A 26617-nucleotide genomic window follows, 5' to 3' on the forward strand; every position below is an offset into this window, starting at 1 on the left:
TAAAAATTGAAAGAGAATAGGTACTCTCACACATTAAGTTCATCAAGCTCTCCTCATGACTGCTCGCCCACAAACAATGCATACATACCATATTCCCATCAAGCTTGTCTTATAGTCAAAGGCTTATTAAACTCTACACAAATATTCTCTACTTGTTTTGATGATGTACATCCTCAAATTGTCCATTTCCAAACATTATAATGTATTTTTTCTTTTCTATACTGCACTGTGTATAGTTAAATACAAAGTGCTCTCCAGTACTTGCTATAGCCATCATTAAGCAACCACTGATAAGATCCCAGGTTCATTAATTGTTGCTTATATTATCTGACAATATCCCAACACCCAGCCTTTAAAATGTTCTAGCAGAATCCTGATGATATTACTATTGACCATTTAAGTTCAAATTTCATGAACGTGCTTATATCGAATTATTGCTTTCTAAGCAAACTGAAATCCTTGACTCCCTAAATCTATGAAATTAGAGTTGTTACATGACACAACTGCTCATGTTATTTATTCATTAATTTATGCTTTCAATCTACATGCTATGCTAGGGACACTTCAGGGAACTCAAAGTCCCTTTAATGGAAAGGAGAAAACTATGTAACCATGTGACCAATACACTGCAATCACTTCTGTGATGCAATTGCAAGTTCATGATGAGGAAAGCACAATAAAGGATGACATTAAACACAGAGTATGCCAACATAAGGACAATCTGAGATTGTTCTGTGTGTGTTGAAGTAGGGGTGAGTAGTGGCCCATATAGATTGTCTTTCTCAATGTCTTCCAACCTTATTTTCTGAGTCAAAATCTCTCACTGAACCTGGAAATCAATGATTCCACTACACTCTCTGTAGTACCTGATGAACAGATTTTTGTTTTTTTCAGAAACTGAGTACTAAATTCAGATCATATTACTGACTGAAACTGTGGCATTGTTTTTGTTGTTGTCTGTTTGTTTTGCTTTTTGCTTATTATACCATAATTACATCATTTCTTCCTCCAAACACTCCCGCCTATCACCTTGCTCCCTTTCCAATTCATGTGCTCTTATTTTGTTGACGACTGCCACTAGCATATGTGTATATGCACATATGTATGTATAAATACACATGTATTTCTAAGTGTAAGCAGCTCAGTTTGTGGAATGTTACTAGTATGGTTGTTTTCAGGACGGAATATTTGGATTTGGTTAACTAATCAATGAGTATACCTTTTCCTGGAGAAGACTATTTCTTTCACTTCCAGCATTGCTTACTTGCCTGCGGTTCTTTGTGTATGAAAGCTGATGCCTTCTAGCTGGAGTAAGCTAGAGGCGTGAACTGTGGTGTGAAGGGATCTAAAAAGCAGAGAATCCAGAAGAGAAACTGAGATATTGAATATCTATTTTACTTTTTTAATTGTATATTTTAAAAGTTCTTTTAAAGTAGCATTTTCAGATATTCTTCATTTATTTGGTAATTAACTAATAATTTAAAGCATTCCCCTCACTGTTCAAGTTTCCCTGGTCGCACTAGTGACCAAAACAGCAGCCCTTTTCCAGTTTTTTACAATTTGCACAGGTGAGTTTCCCATCGTGGTAACAAAGTGCCCAAGAGAAGCTGCCAGGACAAAAGGCGACGTGACCTCTTCTTTGTAGAAGCCAAGGACTGAGATCAGCTGGTGGCCTGCTTCCTCTGGGTTGGGTGGCACCTTGTGGCAGCAGTGCTCAAGGGGAAACCTGCTCCCTCAAGGCCAGGATGCTAAAGCTTGGGAGACATAGGAGGGAGCGAAGCTGATGGAGGTGAGCGGAGAACACCCAGCCAGGGAGCCAGAATGGAAGGCAAGCCCAGGTGTGGAAGAGATTTGCTTGTCACCCTTAGTCACGATTTCCATCCAAATGAAATTTGAGATCCGATCCAGGATTTTAAGCCTGGAATTAGTCGTGCTGCCACTGATGGGAAGATGTTTGTTGTGAAGGTTAAGTCAGAAGCAATAAAAGGCACAGGGTCACTTTATATTGGGAGAAATGACATACACACACAGTGTGAAAAGGTTAACATCCCTTTTCCAAGTATTTTTGTCGCTAAACTGGTATGCAGTGTTTAATTAGGCTGAGCTGTTGCACTATGTGAATTAAGATGTCACAATGCCAAAAGTAACATTTAGCTCATTTCACGTCTTCTATGAAATTAAAGAGCTACAATACCAGTGGCAATAGTGTACTGAAAAAGAGAAATAGTTCAGGTTTGTCCATAGGAGGCTAAAAACAGAAAATTATTCAGTGAGAACTGGGTACCTCTGGAAGAGCATCATTTTGTCAAGCGGCCTTAGGAAGAACCCAGAGGTGAACTTTTGTCTCGTGGGGTTGTTTGTTTGCTTTGTGTGTGTGTGTGTGTGTTTGTGTGTGTTGCATTATAAAGCAGCTTGATAGATCTTTTATGGTTAATAAACTAATTGAGTTTCTAAAAGTGAACCAAGGGAGACAGGGTCTCTTCACGCGCAAGCCACACAGACATTAAGATCTGTGTGACAGTAAACAAGACTTCTGACAGGCAGTCAGCATGTAAAACACAGTGCTGCATATTGCTACCAACATAACTGTTCTTCTTGATGTAGTAGCTTTGAAACTGACATACGAATGTTCTAAAAAAAAAAAATCTAAGGATTTCTAGTCCTTAGGGAACTCCTTTATTTATACAAATCAGTGCACACCTCACACTGCTTTAGCACCAGATTCACACTTCTAATTGCCCATACAAGTGGAAGCTGTAATTTGCATTTATTCTGCGTCAACAAATATTTTATGCTGCAACCAACAAAACTTAGAACCCTTATACATGCCAGTTAAAGAAGAATTCTTTAGTTATAATTACTAAGTGGATTCTTCATCTTTAAAATTTTTTTCTGAATTTTTAAAAAATGTTAACATTTTGATATAAATTTAGTCTTCCCAGAATAAGGGATTAAAAAAAAACATTTACACTTTAATAATTAAATGCTAGATTGTAGTATTACCTTAATATTTTTGTATTTCCATGTTCAAAATACTTGCAGAGCTTGTAATTGGTGAAGGCAAATAATACAGCTCATTTTGAAGATGCCCAGATCCGTATGCATGATTTAATATGGGAAGCGCTGTAGCTTTTCCATCTCATGATAGCTAGGAAAAAAAATGTAGGATGCTGAGAGCTTGATTTCTCCCACTCTGCTCAGCAGTCTGTGGAAGTGGGGTGTTGCAATCTGCTTTCCTCACTATTTTATTGTCACTGCTCAATTGCCCTTTTTAAATGCTTAATGGTAATGTGTGCGTATACATTCAGATTTGTATTCTCTCTCTTTTTTAAATTACACTTTATTTACTTTGTGTCCCCCTTATATTCCCTCCCGCCTCCCCTCCCAATTCCTCCCTTCCTTCCCCTTCTCCACACACTCCCCTCCCCAAGTCCTCTGGTAAGGGGGGGGTTTATTTTTCTTCCTTCTGATCCTAGTCTGTTACATCTCATCAGGAGTGGCTGTATTGTCTTCCTCTGTGGCCTGGTAAGGCTGCTCCCCACTCAGGCGGAGGTGATCAAAGAGCAGGCCAATTAGTTCATGTCAGAAGCAGTCCCTCTTCCCATTACTATGGAACCCACTTGAACACTGAACTGCCAAGGGCGTATTCTCAAGCAGCATGACAGTTTTAAATCTCTTAAAAGTAAAGATAAGAAAAAAATCATTCAAAACCCATTTTGCTACAACCAACTTTGATGAAATTTTGGTAAACATATGATCATGTGTGTAATCATAGACTAATCAATGTATTTCTTGGTTTATTTATTGAGAGTCAGGAGACAGGTACTTTCTCTTTCTCTCCCATCACACAAGTATGTTAAAAGCACAAAACTGCATTTCAGAGTGCCATTTAAATTGTACTTATATAGTCACATTATTTCTATTTTCTTAAACGGGAATGATGAATATTTCTATTTCTCTAGGTTTAAAGAGCATAAAATCATAACGTATGGAAATTAAAAAAAGTACATACATCATAAATGCTCAATAAATTCCAGACTATCTTAGCTATTTATTGAACAGACTGTATTCTAGTGTTTTGGTTTGCACATATCATGATCAAATTTCTCCTTCATTTTAATTTTGTATAATATCATACATTCTGTATGAGGTGCCATAAATGTGAAGAGTGTTATTAGAATCTGTTTCAATTTGCTGGTCACAGGCAAATAGAAATTTCCTCTTTAACAAGTGGTTGACTTTTTAAAATATCCAGATAACAAAGAGTAAGTCATTCAAATTATTTTTCTTGTGTGTGTGTATGTTTGTGTTTTATGGCGGGGGGGTGTCAGGGACTCACTTTGTAGCTCAAGCTCATCTAGAACTCATGATCCCTTACCTCATAAGTAGCTGGGATTGCAAGTTGACACTACCAGACCAGCTTCCACCGACTTTCTGTTATTTATGTGTACTAATGCGTTATTCACAAGGAATCCCTGGGCCTTGCTTGTCAAACAGTCTGAATCTGCAAGTTTCAGCATAAGTGAGAGAGATCCTGTCTCAAAATACACAACAAAGAATTTTTTCTAGGAAAGTAATGGATGTCTCCCTCTGGCTTCCTCATCCACACTCTGGGTGGCAATATGTTACACGTCAGCTTCTGAGTACTGGCACCTACTCAGACTTAAATTAAACGAAGCACAGTTTCCATTTTCACTCACTAATTTGTATCTGGTCAAATTCCCTATGTAGTTTATGCTATTGTACTGAGGAGCAGAAAGTTAGAAGATTTCTACCACTGTGGTAGTTTCATTTTGTTTGGTTTGAGACAGGGTCTCACATGGTTCAGTGTGGCCCTCAAGCTTCCTGTGTAGATGAGACTGGCCATGAACTCTTGGTCTTTGAGTCTCTAACTCTGAAATATCAGCTGATACAGCTGGATATTGGAAACAGTACCATAGCCTTCAATACATTTCTTTGTAAGACTAATGAACTTCTGCATATTGATAGAATGAAAAAATCAGAAAATTTAATTTCTAGGATTTTGTTACCTTGTAGATTTAGAAGCATAAGTCATGATAGTTGTCATATTTCCTTTGAGATGCTGAAAGAAAGGAATAGAAATAATGATGCATTTATAATCTGAAATAGAATTGTTTGTAAATAATACAGACAGAAGCAAAGGCATTAATTTAATGTGTATTAAAAATCCATGTGTTATTTGGGCATCCTGTGTGAAGTCTGTGACCTTGCTTGTAACCTTAGAGATAGAGAATGGAAAATCAGGAATTCCAGGCCAGTCTCAGTAATCCAGAAAACTAGATGGCCAGCCTCAGTTTCATAAGACAACATATGATCCACAGCACACACATAAGTAACAGGCATGATGGAGAATCAGCGACAGGAAGATCCTAGGAGCTTGCTAGCTAGCCACTCTAGCTGAATCTGTGAACTCCAGGTATAGTGAGAGTTTCTCTCTCAGAGGATATGCTGTGAGAAATTGCAGAAGATACCTCATGTCATTAGCTAGTCCCTACATGTTTATACATAAACATTTACACACAAACACACACGAACACACACACATACACATACACTTGAGGCTTGATGGCTAAAATAATGTATTCATTAGAAACACCTTTTTATGCTAGGTGGTAAGGGGTGAGTGCTCACTCAGCATGTCTGAGGTCTTAAGATTGATTTTCATCAAGAAACAAAAGAAGCAAGTTAAAAAGACAAATCCTTTCAGCTTTCTTTTAGAATGTGAATGTGTCTAGATGAGAGCACAGTGCAAGCCATGCTTCTGAAGAATGCAGTAATAGGCATCATTTAATTTTATTAATGCCATTCTTCAAATTACGGCTCTGAGGAAAATATTTGTAAGTATATGCATATAAACATATATGTGTACATGATGACATTACCTTTGTAAAATACCCTGGAAGTACAAATTACGTGTTCCTGATCGAATTATTGCACTGTAATTCTAATGCTTTTATTTTGGAGGGGTCTTCGCTGTCTATTAGAATACATATGGATATAAACATAGTTGTTTGAGGATGTACGAATACGCGTAGTGTGGGATGTAGTTGCTACAGTCTTCTGGTAAGGTATTCAAAATCATAAAATCAGGCCAAGTGAGAACCAGAAAACTGGTACCACTCACACAATATTCAGAGCTAAGAGCTGAATGCAACCACTCGAGGCAAAAGAAACAGCCTTTGTTCTACCTGGCCTTCGTTTTCACTTTCAAGTGTTAAAAACAATAGTTATTGGGAGACATAAATATCATTGTTAATGGAAAATAGGATTTGAGCCTCTTCATCAGAGGCTGCTGACGTGCTGGACTCTAATCGTCCAACTGAGGGTCTCTGGTCAAGGAAGCAGCCTCACCACTCTGTCATCATGTACCGTCTCTGTGTTCAATGATGGCTAATGCAAATGTCTTAAGGGACCTTAGGGAAGTCTAAGAAGTACAAGGAAATAAGTCACAGAAAATCCCTCCAGCTATATTTAGAGAAAGAGAGAAAGGTGAAAGGTTAGACTACAAAAATGGCCTCTATGAAAAAAGACTGAGACACTATGCCTGCTTTCAGAAAGCAAAAATATGAAAGGAGATTTTTTTTTTCATTCCCTAACCAAGACTGTACTGGTCATATAGAAGTCTTGAGAAGAGGAATAAACTTGTTTGATCAATTACTTCAAGTTTATTCAATTTTGTGATGGATAAATAAACTTATAATTTAAGCAAAAATGTTACTCAATGCAAAAAGAAATAACAAACTAAAAAAAACAAAAAACAAAAAACAAGACATGGAGTAAACTGAATCACGTGTTATTTAGTGAAATAAGCTCTTTTTAAAAGCTAATTTACCATACAATTCCTGCTAAATCATAAGTTACAATGCTCTAAAATATTTAAATGCCAACATATTTGTTGAGACTGAGAAAGTTAGCAGAAATAGTGAAAGTAGTTGCAATAGACCACGGAGGCTGGGGAATCGAATGACTGTGTGGGCCACTGTGTCAGTCAGAGTTTCTGCTGCAACACATCTCCATGACCGAAAAGCAGGCTGGGGGAGGAAAGGGTTTATTGGGCTTACACTTCCACACTGTAATCCATCACTGAAGGAATTCAGAGTAGGAACTCAAAGAGGGCAGGAACCTTGAAGCAGGAGCTGATGCTGAGGCCATGGAGGGGTGCTGCTTACTGGCGTGCTCTCCTGGCTTGCTGATTCTGCTTTCCTATGGAACCATACACCAGCAGCAAAGGGATAGCACCACCCACAATGGAATATGCCCTCCCTATCAATCATTGATTTTAAAATTTCCCAAATGTGGATCCTCTGGAGACATTCCTCAGTTGAATTTCCCTCTTTTCATACAAATCCAGTTCGTGTATCCAGTTGGCATAAAACTAGCTTGTGCAGTGACCAATTATAGCAGATATGGAAAAATGTTGATAGTGAGGGTTAGACCTTTCTTCCTTTATCGTGTTTTCCATTTTCAAAACAAATCTCCACAAATGTAGATTTAAAACATTAATGCCAACTTTAATAGTTTTGTCAAAATTGTCTGAAGTTTAGCTTTCCTCAGATACACCCTACAAATAATGACAGAGTACACATTTTGCCACTCAAATTCATTTTAATTAGTCTTTTGGAAACATTTCTTAGTTTTCCAACGTACAGATTGCGTATATGCCCATATTCTTACACTTAAAATATTTAAAGTACAATGATAACAATTAAATGCACAGTGAAGCTTTCATTTACAAAATTTTATCAGCATAAAGACAGAAATATGTATGCATCTTCACACAAATGCAATAATAATATTTTCTTCAAAAAGTGATGCTAAAAGTCTGTAGAGCCAGAAAGGAGATGAGAGGTTGCCTGGTACGGAGAAGACAGGGGCAGGGCAGCCGCCAGTGTGTGAGGATATTTTAGACAATGATAAAAATCTAACGTTGATGGTGACAATGGGTGCCCAACGCTGTGAACAGGCTAAAAGCCATTTTCCTGCATATTTTGAATAGGAGAATTACATGGGACATAAAATTTATATTTGTAGTAAAGCTGATGTTTATGTTTTTAAAAAGTGCTGTGACCAGAAATGCTGAAACTTGTACATATAGAGACTTCTCACAGTACACATTGCACAATGGAGAGGCAGAAAGGACCCGCAGAGTTCCCCCCCTTTTTTTAATTAGCTTCCGTTTTTGACCTTTAAAACAGTGTTATGAAAGTGGATAGTCAGACACCTTAATTCTTAGAGAAAAATGTACAGTTTAACTTTGTTCCAAATAAATGAGACAATGTTCCCTTTTTTCTCTTGTTCAGTTCAGATGATTTTGTGTTAAAAAGTTAGGTTGAGCTGATTACATCATTTCAAGGACCCTGAGCCAGGCATTTGGGGAAAGGGTTAGCTCCCCAGCTGGGTGACTCATGACATAGTTTATCACGGTAATTTACTGTCTGCACTCCAAATCTGGAATTACGACCACTTCAAGGGTCAACACCAAGTATCTTCTCTCATAAGTCAGAAGTCCTGATTCCTGCAGCTGGCTAGGCTCCAGCTGACCACTGTAATTATTTGGGAAGGATGAAGTCCTTTTAAAACTCAGCATTATCTTTGAATTTTTTCTTTCCTTCAAGTAAAAAGAACTGTTAATTTGTATTGGCTATGTAGTGATACTTGTATTATGAATAAAAAATAATTTTAAAATGTATGTCTTATGAACTGATTGGCCTGCTCTTTGATCACCTCCCCCTGAGAGGGGAGCAATCTTACCAGGCCACAGAGGAAGACAGTGTAACTACTCCTGATGAGACCTAACAAATTAGGATCAGAAGGAAGAAAAAGAAACCCTCCCCTACCAGTGGACTTGGGGAGGGGCATGGGTGGAGAAGGGGGAAGAAAGGAGGGGTTGGGAGGGGAGGAGGGAGGGAACTAGAGGGGGGATACAAAAGAAATAAAGTGTAATTAAAAATAAAATTAAATTAAAATTTAAAACATAAAATAAATAAAAATAAAATAAATGTGTGTCTCACAGATAACTGCGAATGAGAGCAGAGTGGCTCTGTCACAAAGTACTCTAGTAGTCAGAGCAAAGGCAGGAGATGAAAAGTGTTCCACAGACGAGGTTGGCTGTTTACACATGTAATAGAGTCAGTTGAAAGATTCTCTGATGAAATTCTGAGAATGAAAAGAGAAGGAATAGAGTCAAAATAGTTTAAAGAAAATATTTATGCTGTTATGAAAGCCATGAATTGTGCTTGTGTATGTCTTGTTCTGTGTTCATTAGTGTCCTTAAAGGAAAAGACTGCAGGATTGAGTGAGGAAGATAGACGTGCATGGCTGGCAGTGAAAACTCTGGAACAGCTGTACTTAAGAGCCTATTTCTTCTCTGTCAAGTGAGACAATACAGTAAACCTCACAAAGGTTAATGTGAGAATTAAGTGAGATGGTGTGTGAACGCCCCTTTTGTGATTCCGGCCTGATATTAGAAGCACTTTAAAGGAGACTTGTTATTAGGGGCAACATCAGCAAAGATGGAAACTGAAGACATTTTGATAGAGTGTCATCGTTGATATTGGATGGTTCTGAGATGGCCAGATGAGATAGCAGGAAGTACAGGAAGAGTCAGAGCTGCAAACAGATCTGTCAGAGAGATCCGTGCCAAGGAAAGGCAGCTGCTCAAACTGTCCTTGTGTAACTTGCTCTTCCCCAGAGCTGTTGGCAGATTGGGAACCCATGGGACACCCAGCCCACCAGTCACCCTGGTCAAGTACTTCTTGTCAAATGCACACCTTGGTTATCAGGTTTACCTCAGGCCTTTTAAGGTGCTCACACTTTGACTTCACAGGTTTCTGTGTGAATGAATCTTCTGTGTGAAGAGGCTCCTGTTACAGAATAATCAGCAGTTGTGAACAAATACTTACTTTCTCAACAGTTGTCTTAGATAGAAGGACAAGTCATCAGGGCTTTGGAAACAAGGGCCCATGGGCTGGCCCAGCAACCAAAGGTACTAGTTGTTGCTGAGACTTGTGATCTGAATTCCTGGCCTGAATTCCACATGATGGAAAATGGTGCTAAGGTGCCATAACATGCACGTGTGTGTATACACACACATATGTGTACATATACATACCAGATAAGTGAAATGAAACAAAAAGGTTTTTTTTTTATATTTTAAATGTAACATGTAGGTTTTTTGTTTGTTTGCTGTTTTGAGAAAGCCTCGATGTTTACAACTGGCTGGCCCATAAGGTACCAGTGAAGATCATACTGAAATCAAGCTGCAGTGATATGTCCCACCTTTCCCCAAAGCGTCCATCTTGCTGATCCTGATTTCTCTTTATGTTGGCACTTATTCATACTCAGGGATAGTCCGATGGCAGGTGGCTTTCTTATTTATGGTGCTGGCAGACAATGACATAAATAATATTTTATAAATGATTATTTATTCTCAAATATATGAATCATAATGGGACAGACTCACATTGCTTTCCCAGTATTTTACAAAAGGGCAATTCTGGTATCTACCAAGTTGATTCTTATTTGTCACTGACTAACTCTTTTCTGTGCTAACTCTTCATCATCTCACACCTCCTGGGCAAAGGATAAGCTGATTCTAACATCCTACAATGGTGGACTGCTCAACCCCTGCCACTGGATCCTGAAAATCTCCCTCTTTGCACCACTCACAGCATTCATGGAAAACTAATATATTGGTGTTCTAGTGCATTATATTATATTATATTATTATATTATATTATATTATATTATATTATATTATATTATGTTCACAATAGCTAGAACTATTCCTTTTAGTCATTTCATATTTGAGAGCACAGTGAATATTTTAAACATATAAATATATTTTCCAGGTCTGAGGATGAATAAGGGTGCCATCACCCCTCCACGTTCTTCTCCAGCAAATACGTGCTCCCCGGAAGTGATCCACCTCAAGGACATTGTCTGCTACCTGTCTCTCCTTGAAAGAGGAAGGCCTGAGGATAAGCTTGAGTGTATGTCATCGAGCTGGGGCTTAGAGGAGGGACTGTGTATTGGTGGGATTGCGCTTGCCTACATTGTTTGGTCACTAAAATGAGCTGGCTCAACAATTGAGAGAAAATGAAAGAGCACTTTTCTTGGAGTGAAACAATCAGAAACCTAGCATTAAGTTGAACTGAAATCGCATCCTTCTTGGAATTCTGAAACACTGCATTTTGTTAAGAGATGTTGAAGTTTGTTATGATGATATAATATGGTTCCTGAATGTTATTTCATCCTCAGGTCCTTTTGAGTTAACAAGAAGCAACTGGAAAATCTAAATTGTTTGGCAGAGCATTTGTTCCTCTTCTTTGAGGAGGACAGCCCAGATCTTCAAGACAGGGAGTGAGAAATCCCCCTTCCTGTATACACACAAACACACACACACCTTACACTCTTCTCCATGGCAACCTACCTTCACCATCATATTACCACTCTCTTTGACTGAGAAAAAAATTCTCAAATGCCTCATATATAAATAACTAAACAATAGTTCTGTTTCTTTTACACTATTACAGGTAAAAAAAATTTTAGTGCCTAGTTAACTCTCTTTAATAAACTGCAGTGATTGAGCTCTCCCTGGTGGTAAAATGTACAAACTACAATGAAAGAACATACTTTTTCTTTTCTTTTTAATTATTTATTACTTATTACAATGTATTTACTTTGTATGCCGGCTATATCCCCCTGCTGTCTCCTCCCATTCCCACTCTTCCTCTATCTTCTACCTCTATACCCCTCTCCAAGTCCACTGATAGAGGAAATCCTCCTCCCCTTCTATCTGACTCTAGCTTATCAGGTTTCATTAGGACTAGCTGTCTTGTCTTCCTCTGTGGCCTGGCAAGGCTTCAACCTGCCACCCCCACCCCACCCCCACCTCCTCCCAGAGATAACCACAGAGTTCATGTCAGAGACAGCTCCTACCCCCCTTAGTACAGACTGAGCTGCCTATGGGCTACATCTGAGCAGGGGTCTAGTTCCTTTCCATGCATAGACTTTGGTTGGAGTATTGGTCTCTAGAGGGACCCCTGGGTCCAGAATTTTGGGTTCTGTTGCTCTCCTTTTGGAGGTCCTGTCCCCTCAAGGTCTTTCTATCTCCCTCTTCTTTCATAAGGTTCCCTGCACTCTGCTCAAAGATTTCAAATGATGAGTCTGAAATTGTAAAGCTCATTATAACAAACGCAGTTACTGTATACTCAGAGTAGATGAACCATATTATGTTAGAGATTAAAATGAATTAAAATTTTATTCCCAAAATGATAATGAAGATAACAAAACCAAACTCTAATATTTCTTAATATAATTTAAAACACTGCAATGTATTAGAATTGCAATTACCAAGCAGTTTAGTCAAATTGTAACTTTTTGATAATATTTCTCACTAGTAAAGAATTTACTGTGATTGCATAGGAGTCACACCAGCTTAGGTTATGAATAAACCATATGAATATTATTCTTTAAATATGTATTTATTATTTATAAACATTGAATATTTGCATCTCAAGATTTATTTTGTATCCCTAAGAACGTGAAGAAATCTCTCTCATTCCAAAGTAAACATTGAATTTCTATTGAAGTGCTGGCCGAAGAGAAAGTTTGCTCAGGTGCTGTCATTGCTGTGCTTGGGATGATGAGTAGAAATTTGTTGTTCTTTTTTTTTCAATCTGAGAATTAACGAAGGTACCGTTCATCTCCTGTAAAATAGACTTTGGTGCTGCACTTGATTATTTGTAAGGCAACCGGGAGACATCGTTTTGGGAGAGGATCCATAAGAACCATGCTTCTTGCTTTGTAGTTCATTTCTTAACCCCACACAGCCTTTGTACGCAACCCCAGGCAGAATAGCCACTCACTCTGAAGCCCATGGATGAATGTAATAAAGCTGACCTGCTGTTCACGTCCCTTCAGTGTGTTCTTTGTTCTCTGAGTTTTCCCGCTCTCTTGCTCTCTCCAGAGCCTACAGCAGATGCCCTGATATTTTCCTCACTTTGCAATCACACCTTCAGACTGTTCTAGTGATCAAGCTCTGTGCCCTGATGTTACACTTCTTTTCAGATTTTTCAAAGTATGATCTCCTTTTTCTGACCCTATGATTTGGTGGCCATCACTGTCACTATTCATCAAAATAATCAGGAACTTTGTGTTTTAGTTTTTCCTTTTAAATGTCTGATATTTTCCCACATCAGTGAATCAAATCCATCTTTCATCCACTTTATTACGAATCTGTGGTTTTTAACCTGTCTTCATTTGTACATGTACAAATTCCTTACATTCTTTTACATTTTCAGTTTCTAGAATTATTGTCAGTGAGATGTACATTAATAGTGTCTAATAAACAACATAGTTACTTCCAAAAGGGTTGTATCATAGCATAGACCAGAACTAAAAAGAAGTGGTAACTAGAAGACAGAAGCAGATGTGATAAGGAACCTAATAGTTACTTGTGAGGGAGAGGATTGAAGTTGAATCTTCCTTTGAGGTAGATACCGAAACAGGATATACACACCTTGGTTTAGATCAGACATTCCCACACAGTCACCCACCAGAATCACTTGGCAGAGCTGTGCACATAGGTTTCTGGGTGCCCTTGGCTATGGGACCTAAAATCAGCTGATAAAAACGAATGTGCTTAAGACACTGCTGCTTTTTGCCTGGGAGCCCCACTTAGATGAGGGACAGGTTATGCGGTTTCTTCTCTAGGTGACACATCACCACCATCAGTTTACCCGACAGGACTGCTTTCCTGGGCACCTGTGATTCCTTCCTGCTGGTCCTTAGATAGACTGCTCCATTTAAGAACTTTTCCAACGTTCACGAATGGAATGTGTCTTCTACCAAAATGATGCTTCTATTTCACCACTTCCTACCTTGTCCTAAGCCCATTTCAGTCCTTCTGCCAGGTAATTGTGGAAGACTTAGCTTAGACTCTACCCCATTAAAAAGAAACAAACGGAGATAGTGGAACATAAACCATCTCTTCACCTGTCTTTCCTTAACCCTGTCTTCATTTCTCTGTGCACTTGTCCTGCTCACTTGGAAAGGGATCAGGAAGCACATGTTCGTTAAGGTTCCAAGGGGACTCCTTTTCCCTCCCCTGGTTGCTATCATTTAGCTGGCAGCATGGGTCAGCTGTTCCATCACAAGACACACTGGTGCATCCCACCGATGTTGCCGTCTGTCCCCCACAGTCACTGTTCCTCTTTGCCAGTGTTTCTGACCTAGCCCACTTGAGGCCCATCTTGCATTATGAATACTCCTGTTATCTCCTAACAGGGCCTACTTTAGTATTTAGGCAGGTAACTGAAATTTGTGTATTGAGGAGTTCCCAAATGAAATATCATCAAAATAAATACTTTGCTCTGTACATTAATTCTGGTTTCATATCAGTAGCATAATATGGAAAGTGAAGACACTATATAGTTTGCATTGTGAGATATTCAGCCAAGAGTATAGACATACTTTTTCAAAAATTTTAAGAAAAAAAGTTTTAGAAAAATAGAAAATTTTCATCTTATATAATATGCCTCGACTCTAACCTTTTAGCTAAATTCAAGTGTGGGCACATAACTGTCTCTACACAAAGCAAAATGACGTAGCTATAAAAATAGAAAAAAGTGGGCTAAGCTAGCTCATAGCTTTGTAGCGGGTCCCTGCCTTTGACTCATATCACATTGACAGAATAATCTGAATATCAGGCGTATTTTCTTTTGGAACCAAAGCATCTATAAATCTATATTGGTTTCAAAATTAAAATGTGGATTTTTAATGACCTACTTTACCTTGAAACCTGTCTCTCCTTTTAAATATTAAGGAAAAATAATCATACTAATATTTAAGGTTTCAAAATGTGCTTTTACCTATATTATTTAGAAGCTGATCTTAAAAGAGACAGTCTTCAAAGACCTAGTAGGTTGAATAACTTATTTTCCATGGCGCTAATGCCTATCTCACCCTTATTTGCTTGCTTTTCTCACTTTCTGCAAATAGTTAACTTTTACATTCTCAACTATAAATTTGGCTGAGCAGTTGTGATCTTTTGCATGTTAATTGATATCTTTTTCCATTTCCTTTAGGGTACTTGCTGTATTCTTTGACTGTTGTACTTTGAAGGCAGACTTTTAAATTCCAGTTCGAATTTATTTTCTTCATTTGATCTCTCATGTTTGTTTTTTTAAACCCCTCTTTTATTTCGTATTTGTAATTTACTTTGCATCTTGTGCTTACCCTTTTCTCTAGTTTTTCTGATTCTTGTAACTTCACATACATTCTATTTGCGCCAGAAGGAACTTTCTATACAGCTGCTCTTATTTCTAGGTTGGAACATTTCTTTCTTTACTGGGTCTTCTTGGGGTCAACTGCCAATCATCACAAAACTGCTCCATGTTTGAGCCATTTGAGGTGGTTTTTTCAGACATTTTCTCTGTAGAGATAAACAGAGCTAATGTGTCCCTACTTGTCACCCTACTTCTGAGATAGAGTTGGATTTCTCTCTTGCCTCACCCTGTTCTTGGTGCTGAACTGTTTTTCTGCGTAGTCTGTAATTCATTCCACTTATGGAAATAGTTTTAGTATTTTCAGCTCTACTGGAAAATCTTGAGATGCTCAATGCCTACATTGTGAGAAGCTTTTTTCTTTTATTTTTATGATTTTATTCTCATTTATTGAATATGTGAGAGAGAACAATCACGTGGTTAAATATCTTGAAATCTTAGCTAACCTTAATTTAATAAATACACATTTCTTCCAGGTTTATATCTTTAATGGTTGTTTTCCTATTGCAAAAGAATACAAAGTCATAGTTAATTTAATAACATTTCAAAACTTATAGTGATACACTATAGACAGATAATTTTGTATCTTGTGATTGTAAACAGGTTTTAGTTGGTAGAATTCTATAAGCCTTAAGTGTAAGAATAATTACAGTAATGCACCCTCTCCTAGCTACCGATGTCTCTGCTAACATGCAGAACTCAAACTTAAGACCCTCCAGGAAATTATGCAAAGTCAACACGAACCCCCACTTCCACCCTTCTGTTTTCACAGCTGTGTCAATCTCCCGTGTTTACCTCAAAAGGACACCTGCAGCATCTTCCATGGCCTCCCTGTGGTCTGTGAATTATACAAGGGAGATTTCACACCTTGGACTCCCTATCTCCTTTTCCTAGCTTATTAAGAGAGTCTGTGTTCAGAATCTCCTTACTTGGTTATTTTAAAGAGGAGATGCCCAGTGAAGCCTGCTTCAGATCCAGCCCAAGAAACCAAAATGGTCATGCTACAGTGTATGTTTAGGAGCTGAGGTCACCCTCCAGAAAGAATCTCTTATGATAAACTCCTGTTTCCTCTCTCACACTGTTTGGGATAGATCATAATAGCATCTTGTGTTTATGTAACGGGCGGTAGCTTCCGGTACATACCTGTGTGTCCCATCTCGCTTGCCAGCCATGCCAGACAGGAGCCCAATGGCAGGGAGATTATTCTCCCATATTAGGGATTCTTCTCTTATTAGGGATAAGAAAATAGTCCCATGGAGTCTAAGCTTGTGAAATTCTATATTGGTTGTTTTTCTAACTCTACTCTATCCTTTAATATTCAGGTGCTTAATAATTCAACTTTTCTTTGATATTTGAATTCACAACTAAGAATCAAAAAACCAAATTTAAGCAAATAATGTTATTAATTTTCTCTGAGTACAAACAGAATTTCATAAACTTAAATTCTGAGATACAGTACTTTTACTAATCAATTAATTAATTTTCAGTTTGGTGTCTTAAAAAAGTCTCACAAATAAAGGCTTTGAGCAGTGGAATTGAAGGATTTGTCTTCAACAGAAACTAGATTTTTAAGAAATCTGCCTTAAACCAACTTGACCTTTCTCATCTATAATCTCCCCCCCCCATCTGCTTTATTCTAGTTATGTTTCGCCTTTATGACACCGATGGGAATGGTTTCCTGGACAGCTCGGTAATTTTTTTTCTTCAAATATTCTCTGAAAAAAAAATGCAAAATAATTTATTTTGAAAGAAGCCATGGGTAAACTTATAGTTACCATCACAGAAGGCAGACCTCATAGAACTGAGAATTGTGAGTCTTCTATCAGATGGCTTTGCTAATAAAAAAAAAACAACAACCCCCCAAACCACAAAAAAATAAAAGACTTTATTTCTGCACTGTCCTTAGTTACAAGGAGGACTCCAGACTTAGGAAGAAAACACAGGCCAGAGCTGAAACAACAGCCTAGAAAAGCAAAACAACTATCAGTAAGATTCTAAAAAAAATAGCGAGTAAGCATAAAGCATCTAAAGAAATTATGAAACTGATTTATTTTATATTCCCCCCCCCCACTTAAAGTATTCTTACTCATAAAGAATGCTTTACAGTAAAGGAAAGTAATGTACTTCCAGCTTGATGTGAGAAATCTCTTTTGACATCTCATCTAAGTTTGTATGAAGCTTTCCATTCTATAGCTTAAGGCAGCGAAAATAATGAAAGGAAATTGTGCATCTGTATGATAATCTGAAAGACATAATTAAATGTTTATCTCAGTTAAGTATGTAGGGATCAATGGCAGCCTTCAGAGAAGTAGAAATGAGACACCCAGTGTGCACAGGACAGGGCTGCGTGTTCTACTCAATTAACTGTTCTACATTTGCAGATAATACATTTGTGTCTGCAGAAAAACTACAAACAGTAATATAAGGATTGATGTGAGAGTAGGCTTCGGCATTTCTGAGTAAATACATTGAATTCCAAATACAAACAATCCACTATTGTTGTTGTGGTGATGCTAAGGATTGAACCCAGTTTTTAGGTTTTTTGTTTGTTTGTTTTCCTGGGACAGGGTTTCTCTGTGTAGCCTTGGCTGTCCTGGACTCACTCTGTAGACCAGGCTGGACTAAAACACACAATGATCTGCCTAAATCTGCCTCCCAGAGAGCTGGGAGTAAGGCGTGCTCCACCACATCTGGCTTGTTTAACAGTGAGGGAAGGGCAGAAGCAGTTCAGCAGAGGGCTTTTCTGTTCATCTGATAGGGCTTGCTGTGGCTCAAGTAAACCTAAGTTTCTTTAAATTTATTTTTAATTTATTATTCACTTTACATCCCGATCCCCCTCCCACTTCTCCTACTGGTCCCACACTTCCCTTTCTCCCCGTCCTGTTCTCCTCAGAAAAGGGGAGCCCCTCCTCACAACAACCAACCAACCAACCAACCCCACAACTTGATGACAAGTTGATGACCACATCAAGTCAAATCAGGACTGAGCCCATCATCATCCACTGAGACTAGACAAGGCATCCCTGTAAGAGGGAAGTGACAGAAGAGCAGGCAATAGAGTTCATGTCAGAGACAGCACCCGCTCAAATCACTAAGAGACCCATGTGAAGATCAAGCTGTCCTTCAGTTACATATGTGTCTGGGGCCTAGGTCCAGTCTATGCATGCTCTACATCTTTGTGAGGCCCCATGGGTCTAGATTGGTTGACTCTGTTGGTCTTGTTGTGGCATTCTTGTCCTCTCCGGGTCCTTCTATCCACCCCCACCCAACTCTTCCAGTCTTTTGTTGAACATATTTGCATATATGTTCACATACAGCGATGCACTGATGCAACTGTGAATGTGTGGAGTTCCAAGGACAACTCGAGGGAGGTAGCTCTTCCTTCCGCCATGTGCCTCACAGGTTTAAGTTCAGGTGGTCAATCTTGGAGACAGAAGTCCTCAACCTGCTAAGCCAACTTGCCACATAGACTTTTCCAAGGACGTTTGTGGAGTCAGACATGTCTTTCTATACCACTGAGTAGGATAGCCATTGCATGCTAGCTTCTCCAGAGAGAAGAAAAGCTCTGGAATCATTCCTTTAGGGAACAACCAGGAGCTGATGCCAGGATTCTCGGAATGCTTAAATTTAAACCTTGGTGTTTTGCTTTTTGTTTGTTTGTTTGCTTGCTTGCTTTTTTGTTATTCTTGTATACTAATCACCGTGCAGGAATACTGAAACAGGGTTAGTTTACTCTTTTTTTTTTTCCTGGTCCAGCTCCATAGAAAGGCATTTGGATTTCTTGTAGATGTTTTAAAATGTTTATTGTATCATTTGTGTCTACACTAATGCAAATTATATTGTAGTGTATCTAATGAAGATTTGTTTTGTGTAATGTTTCTTTTTAATTAAATTAAAATGATTTCTTAACTAGGCTTTTAGCCACTGGTTGGCAGCTGACTTGAAAATGCAGTCAAATTTTTCTTTTCTTTTTTTTTTCTGGATTCTGGCCATTTTAAGGGAACATATGTAGTTAATTATTTCTACCACTTATAATTGAATGCCCGGTATCAAACACTGCTTTGAGAATAAATGGATTTGTTCATGATTCATTCTTAATTTCTATTTTTATTTTTCCTTTAAATTAAATGTCAAGATTAAGCCCTAGGGATTTTTTTTTTCTTAACACCACCTACTAACCTCAATTAGTTCATTTAATATCTGTTTCAAATTTTGCCTTCTAAAATAATTTGCATCAACATTTTAAAGATGTAACAGTTCACCTTTTGGAAGCAAAACAGAAAGATCATCATTGACTTTAATGCTGACTGTGTCTCATATTGATTATTAATGTTTATTGATTATTTGCAACATTCTTGTGACATGATGAATGTATTTTATATGACAACACATATTATCTTAGTAGACTTTTCTAATAATCATGAATTTGGTCAGGTTAGGAAGTCCAGCTCACCTGTGAGACCATCTAAGACAGGCTAAATGATTCATCTGATTCATGTGCCTATGACACAGTCCAGGAAGCATGGTTTCTGTTATGTATTCGGCAGCTTTAACTTCTTCAAAGTGCTGAGCAAAGACAGAATGGAAGAGAGGTTAGCAATCACTACTGAATTATCAGCAGTACTGATGTCAATCAGTTTTTAGTAAGTTTACTTATACTGTAGTCGCTGGGACAACATTTCTCATATGGCATTTGTTAGTTGCATTTCTTTTACCAGTAAGAATTTAGCTCTCATTTCATTCTCAGGGGATCTCTTGGGTCCCACAAGTTAACCTCTTCTTGCTACACTTCTGTCTTTATCCGATGAACTGTGACAGGGATGTCACATGTGACCACCTGTGACAGGGATCCCAACAGAAACATCTTTGATTTTATATATTTTCAAGCCTTACCTTTATGTAACTTTATACTTTAAATTAAAACAAATATCACTTTTTAAATATTATAAATAAGCAAAATCTTATGAAGAAACATTTAATTGTTTTTCTGGAGATAGATGAGGAAAACCAAGATTTAGCTGTATACATTAAAAAAAAAAATGTACAGATTCATTTAGCCAAGTCATATCTGTTCCCTAGCAGTTGAGGTTAGGAGACTATGAAATTTGAACTATAACTTGACCCTTTCAGCAAATAAAGTCCACAAGTATTTAGCCTCCAAACCTTGACCTCAAAACAGCATTCTGGTAAAGTACCCTGGGAAGCAGACTACACAGCCAATGTATGATCCCAGTACAGGAAAATTAAAGTACGCCTTTCTGGCGTGTGCTCACGCTTCCTTCCATCCCTTGGGACTTTCAGCTACTTAAACCTCACACCGTGTGAAAACACACATTGCTCCTACTTTCAAGAAAGCATGGGTAGGCGAAAGCCCTGCGTGGCACTCTTGTGCCCTCTGCTGGTAAAAAAAAGGGCACCATCGCCTTTTAGTTCGGCTCCCCTTTTCTGGGCATCAGTTATAGAAATCTGTAACAGTTCATAAAATTCACTTTATAGATGCTCCTTTCTGTGTGGTTAAAAGATATTTAAATGGTTTCCATGGACGTATATGGTTTCAGAAATTTGGCCGTATAAACAGGTAATCCCTTGTACGAACTGAATTGCAAAGCTCTAAAACCAAGGTTGACGAGCTCTTCCCTTTCTGTCTCCCTTGCTCCCTCACATCCTCCACTCTCCTGCCTCCTGTCGCAGGAGTTAGAGAACATCATCGGGCAAATGATGCATGTCGCGGAGTACCTGGAATGGGACGTCACTGAACTCAATCCGGTAGGCTTGTGCGAGAATGAACGGTGGACTAATTTGACTAATTTATGTATGGCCTCTTTCCCTTTCAGTGTTTTTGGGGGCTGGGGCCTAAGTCTAAAATGGCAATTTGTTTTTAACATTTGTGATTCAATTATTATGTCTAAGCAGAAGTCAAGTTGAGTGTGGATGGGAAGGTAGGGCCCATGTGGTGTTTGGAAGTTGGAGGCGGCCACCTTGGTTTTCTTCGTCTTGGTTACTGAATTCTGAGCAGTGAGGATACATACACAGGAGCAAGCAGATGCTGCTGATGGGCACTGCTAAGGCATCCCAGGCTGTCAAAGACGCTGGCATGTCTGTATCCAAGGCACACTGTGCTGCTCCTGTGCCTCTAACTCCTGGGTGCACTATTTTATTTTTTCCTTAAATGGGTAAATTGAAATTTACCCATTCAAAAAGCTTATTTGTAAAGTACTCACTACCACAGTAAAAACAGGAGTGTGAGGCAAGAACTCAGGGTGCATTTACCTCCTGTTAAACCACTGAGTCCTCTGCAAAATGGCAGCTATGTTCTTAGCCTGACTGAGACTTCTTCCAGTTCCAATTCAACTGTGTTTCAGTTTCACTTACTTTGTTGTGGAAATTTACCTGCTGTGCTCACAGCAAGTGACTCCTCATTCCCAGTTTTGTCTATGAAATTCAAGGAACTGGTAACTGTGTTTAATGTATTGAAGAAGTTGTTTTAAGATTCTACTGAAATCATGAGATTTGCTAGAAGTTGTTACTTCTTTGATTAGAAAAAACAAAAACAAAAACAAAAACAAAACAAAACAAAAACTAAAGCAGTATTTTTCCACTCTATTCAAATTTCTGTTTATGATGATTGTTCCCCTGTCAGGGAAGTCTGCCCGCTTTCTCAGGAATGAGTGCAGGAAGCCTGTTCTCTATCATTTTTTCATATCAGAAGGAGATAGCACCAACTGCTCAGAAAACAGTTCTGGTGCCCAGTGTCACACCAAAGTGAGATATGGGTGTTCAAAGGAAGCAGCAGTTGGTATTTGGACAGTTGCCTATGACAAATATCTCCCAGAGATTACACATAACAACCATGGTATCATTTGTCCTGGGTGATCCTGATATGCCGGCCTCCCATCTGGACAGTCCAGAGTGAGAGCTAAGAAAACATCGTTGCTGTGAACATTGTGTTTGCTGTCCTAGCTTGCACCTTATCTTGCCCTCAGCTGCAACAGCTCTTCTCCTTTTAACATTTATACACTCCTTTCAGTCTGCACAAATAGAGAAAACTGAACACTTGAGCTTGGTAGAAATAGATAGGAAGAGCAGCATGTCCTTGGAAGGAATTCTTTGTTAAGTGAATTCAGGCTCTGACATTGGATTTACTAAGCATACAAGTTAAAAGTATGAGGCTGAGTATGGTGCTGCATCCTCGCAGCCCCATCACCCTGGTGCTAAAGAAGGTGAGTCCTTCAGCTAGCTAGTCTAAGCTAGAGAGACCCTGCATTACAAAGCCAGAAAACAAGCAGAGAGTTTGGGCTCAGGTTTCATCATGCCCTATTTTCCCCTTTGACAGGATCTTACTATTTAGTCTGGCCTCAAGCTCAGTCTTCCTTCCTCCAGCTCCTGAGTGCTGGCATCTCAGGTGTGTGGCACCTCAGGAAGCTAAGATTCTTATGGGTCCATTTCTACCAATTCATTGACATACCTCTGAGAGGCATAACATTTTAATCAGATCGTATGTCATTTTATCAAGTTCTAAATCTTTTGCCTTTTATTCAGACAATAATGGATAATGAAGCAATGATGCTGGTGTGCCCTGATCCCCAAAGTCTCTTCCATTCAGGAGATACTTGTGTTAGTATGAAGGAGAACAATCTGACAAAGACACCAAGCAGAAAGCCAGGAAAACACTGCTTACACTTCCATTTCAAGAACCACATTTAAACTTTTCACATCTTTCTTTTCATTCTGTTTGAACGTATTTTTCCAGACTGATTAAAATGCCCACATAGTATAAAGACAATGTTTTTTCTTCTTTCAGGTTTCTACCATATTTACCTTTCTGATTTTCCTAGATGAGACCTTCCCAGTAACCAAGGCTGATATAATTGGAGCTTGTATATAATTTATATTAATGTTCACCCAAGCTTCACATGGATCTTCCTGTATATGCCAGAGGTCTTTAACTTAAAATACATTATCTCACTACATCCTCACAACCCTTTGAAATAAGTATCCCCATTATCACAATCACACATTGTTGAACATTACTTGCAAACCGTCTTTAAAGAAGTCTAATCAAACATGATCAAGTCATTAAGTCTGGGCTCTGTTAAATTGTTATAAGCAATTACAAGCAACTTAATTCTTTCACCCAATACTACTTAGCAAAGAATTATTTGAGCTCTCTGCCATGATTTTAATTTGTCCAGACACTTTCTGGCATATATATGAGCTTAAAAAGTGATCTTGAGGAAGTAATTGGAGACTACTTTTACCCTTAAATTAAAAGTGCCCTTTAATTTTCAACATGCTGCTGTTCCTTGAAAAAAGAGTTGGGCAGCTGTTTCTAAAAATTGATGAGCATAAAAAGCCAGGTTGTAGAGTAACAGGATTAATATGCTTAGTCACAGACATTTCTCTCTGCTTTCACTCCATTTCTTGTCACAACATGGTATAGCCAGTTGGAGAAGCCAGTTGGTTTGTTGAATTAAGAGGATTTTAACCATCAGTTCTCTGAATGTTCTTGTTTCTGTCTCCTGTTTGCAGATCCTCCATGAAATGATGGAGGAGATAGACTATGACAGGGATGGGACTGTGTCTCTGGAGGAGTGGATTCAAGGGGGAATGACGACCATCCCGCTTCTCGTCCTGCTGGGCTTGGAAAATGTAAGCCTTGGCAATGAGGAGGGAGTGCAGCTAGGTTAGTGGGACACTCTTGGGTGACATTCGATGATCAGTTGACCAGGTTGTTTTTCTAGCATTGAGTGTGAAGTAAGTTTCTCAGCTTCTGGTAATTCCATGGTGTAACTGTGTGAAACACGGATTTACATGAAATATGTTGTACACATGTGTGCAAGACATATGGGATTTAGGGATATAGAAATAGGATTTAGGAAATTAGTGTTAGTTCAGATTTCATCTTGATTTCCCAATTTTTTCCCTCTCTCATCTTGTTCTTCAAAAGACCTATGGGACTCCAGGCATGAGCAGAGGTAAAAATTGAGAAAATATGGGGATTATCCTTAAAATGATGTAATAAGAAGTATTAAATATAAATGGTATTGTTCAAAATTCTGCTTTTGTACATATTCATTCATTTTGGTGTCTCAGGGATGAGCTTCATAGACTCATGTTTTGTAGGGTAAGTACAGGGCCCCGGGCCTTGTCTTCTGCATTGTCAAAATAGACAAAAGTCACAGAAAGATTAAAAAAAAGAAAAAGAAAAACCCACAGGGAACTCTCACATTCATTCAACTTGAAAATTATTGAAGTATTTATAAACTTTGTATGCTATCCATAATCTCTAATCTTTTAATGATAACTTGCCATATATCATAGTATTCTAGAAGCCTCATAAGAAAAGCATAATATCAACAGGCTAACAAGGAGGAAACAGAAGGACAACAATAAAATCACCAACTTTTTTTAAAAAAGATTATTTATTTATTTTTTTAATTTTTTATTTATTTTGATATTCATCACAGGTTATTTACTTTGTATCCCAGCTATAGCCCTTTCCCTCATTCCTTCCCAATCCCACCCTCCTTCATTCATCTCCTCACTGTCCCTTTCCAAGTCAACTGCTAGGGGAGGTCCTCCTCTTCTTCCATTGACTGACCCTAGCTTATCAGGTATCATCAGTACTGGCTGCAATATCCTCCTCTGTGGCCTAACAAGGCTGTTCCCCACTTGGGGGTGAGGAGAGGTAAAGGAGCCAGTCCTTGAGTTCATGTCAGAAATAGTTCCTGTTCCCCTTACTAGGGAAACCCACTTGGATATTGAGCTACCACAGGCTACATCCGAGCAGGGGTAAATGTTATATCCAAACATGGTCCTTGGTTGGAGCAAGGATAGTTCACTATACAGAAATCCATCAATGTAATCCATCATATAAACAAACTGAAGGAGAAAAACCACATGATCATCTCCTTAGATGCCGAAAAAGCATTTGACAAAATCCAACACCCATTCATGTTTAAAGTCTTGGAGAGATCAGGGATACAAGGCACATACCTTAACATAGTAAAGGCAATATACAGCAAGCCTATAGCCAACATCAAACTCAATGGAGAGAAACTTAAATCAATACCACTGAAATCAGAGACAAGGCAAGGCTGCCCACTCTTTCCATATCTATTCAACATAGTACTTGAAGTCCTAGCTAAAGCAACAAGACAACTAAAGGAGGTCAAGGGGATTCAAATTGGAAAGGAAGAGGTCAAAGTTTCACTATTCGCAGATGATATGATAGTGCACATGAGTGACCCCAAAAATTCAACCAGAGAACTCCTTCAGCTGATAAACAACTCCAGCAAAGTGGCCGGATACAAAATCAATTTAAAAAAAAACCCAGAAGCCCTCCAGTATACCTAAGACAAAAGGGCCGAAAAAGAAATCATGGAAATGACACCCTTCACAATAGCCACCAATAGCATAAAGTACCTTGGGCTGACTTTAACCAAGCAGGTAAAAGACCTGTTTGAAAGAAACTTCAAGTCTCTGAGGAAAGAAATTGAAGAAGATATCAGAAAATGGAAAGATCTTCCATGCTCATGGATTGGTAGGATTAACATTGTGAAAATGGCCATCCTGCCAAAAGCCATCAACAGATTCAATGCAATTCCCATCAAAATACCAACAGAATTCTTTACAGACCTTGAAAAAAAGATTCTCTGCTTCATATGGAGAAACAAAAAACCCAGAATCTCCAAAACAATCCTGTACAACAACAGATCATCTGGAGGTATCTCCATCCCTGATCTCAAGCTATACTACAGAACAATAGTAATAAAAACTGAATGGTATTGGCATAGAAACAGAAAGGAGGATCAATGGAACTAAATAGAAGACCCAGAAATAAACCCAAACACCTATGAATACTTGATTTTCAACAGGAAGCCAAAACATTTCCATGGAAAAAAGACAGCATCTTCAAAAAATGGTGCTGGTCCAACTGGATGTCTACAAGCAGAAAGATGAAAATAGATCCATATTTATAAGCCTGCATAAAACTAAAGTCCAAGTAGATCAAAGACCTCAACATAAAACCAGACACCCAAATAGGTTAGAAGAATAAGTAGGGAAGAGCCTAGAACTCATTCGCTCAGGAGACAACTTCCTGAATAGAATACCAACAGCATGGGCTCTAAGAGCAGCAATCAATAAATGGGACCTCATGAAACTGAAAAGCTTCTGTAAAGCAAAAGACACTGTCGTCAGAACAAAAACGACAGCCTACAGACTGGGAAAGGATCTTCACCAACCCTATACCGGACAGAGGTCCGATATCCAGAATATAAAAAGAACTAAAAAAATTAAAAAGCAAT

At 38.5% G+C, this 26617-nt stretch overlaps 1 protein-coding gene across 11 annotated transcripts in view; it reads left to right on the forward strand.

Annotated features, from left to right (window-relative positions):
* The window catches only part of Dgkb (diacylglycerol kinase beta), a 696100-nt gene that overhangs the window by 178578 nt on the left and 490905 nt on the right, over positions 1-26617 (forward strand). For all 11 annotated transcript variants that reach the window (XM_060367267.1, XM_060367311.1, XM_060367280.1 and 8 more), the window contains 4 exons: positions 10872-11012; positions 16949-16998; positions 21000-21074; positions 23838-23957. In XM_060367267.1, coding sequence (XP_060223250.1) covers positions 10872-11012; positions 16949-16998; positions 21000-21074; positions 23838-23957 — 386 coding nt within the window. The remainder of the gene's footprint in view (positions 1-10871; positions 11013-16948; positions 16999-20999; positions 21075-23837; positions 23958-26617) is intronic.

Source organism: Meriones unguiculatus, chromosome 1 (assembly GCF_030254825.1).
Source record: "Meriones unguiculatus strain TT.TT164.6M chromosome 1, Bangor_MerUng_6.1, whole genome shotgun sequence".
In the NCBI taxonomy this organism is placed as follows: domain Eukaryota; kingdom Metazoa; phylum Chordata; class Mammalia; order Rodentia; family Muridae; genus Meriones; species Meriones unguiculatus.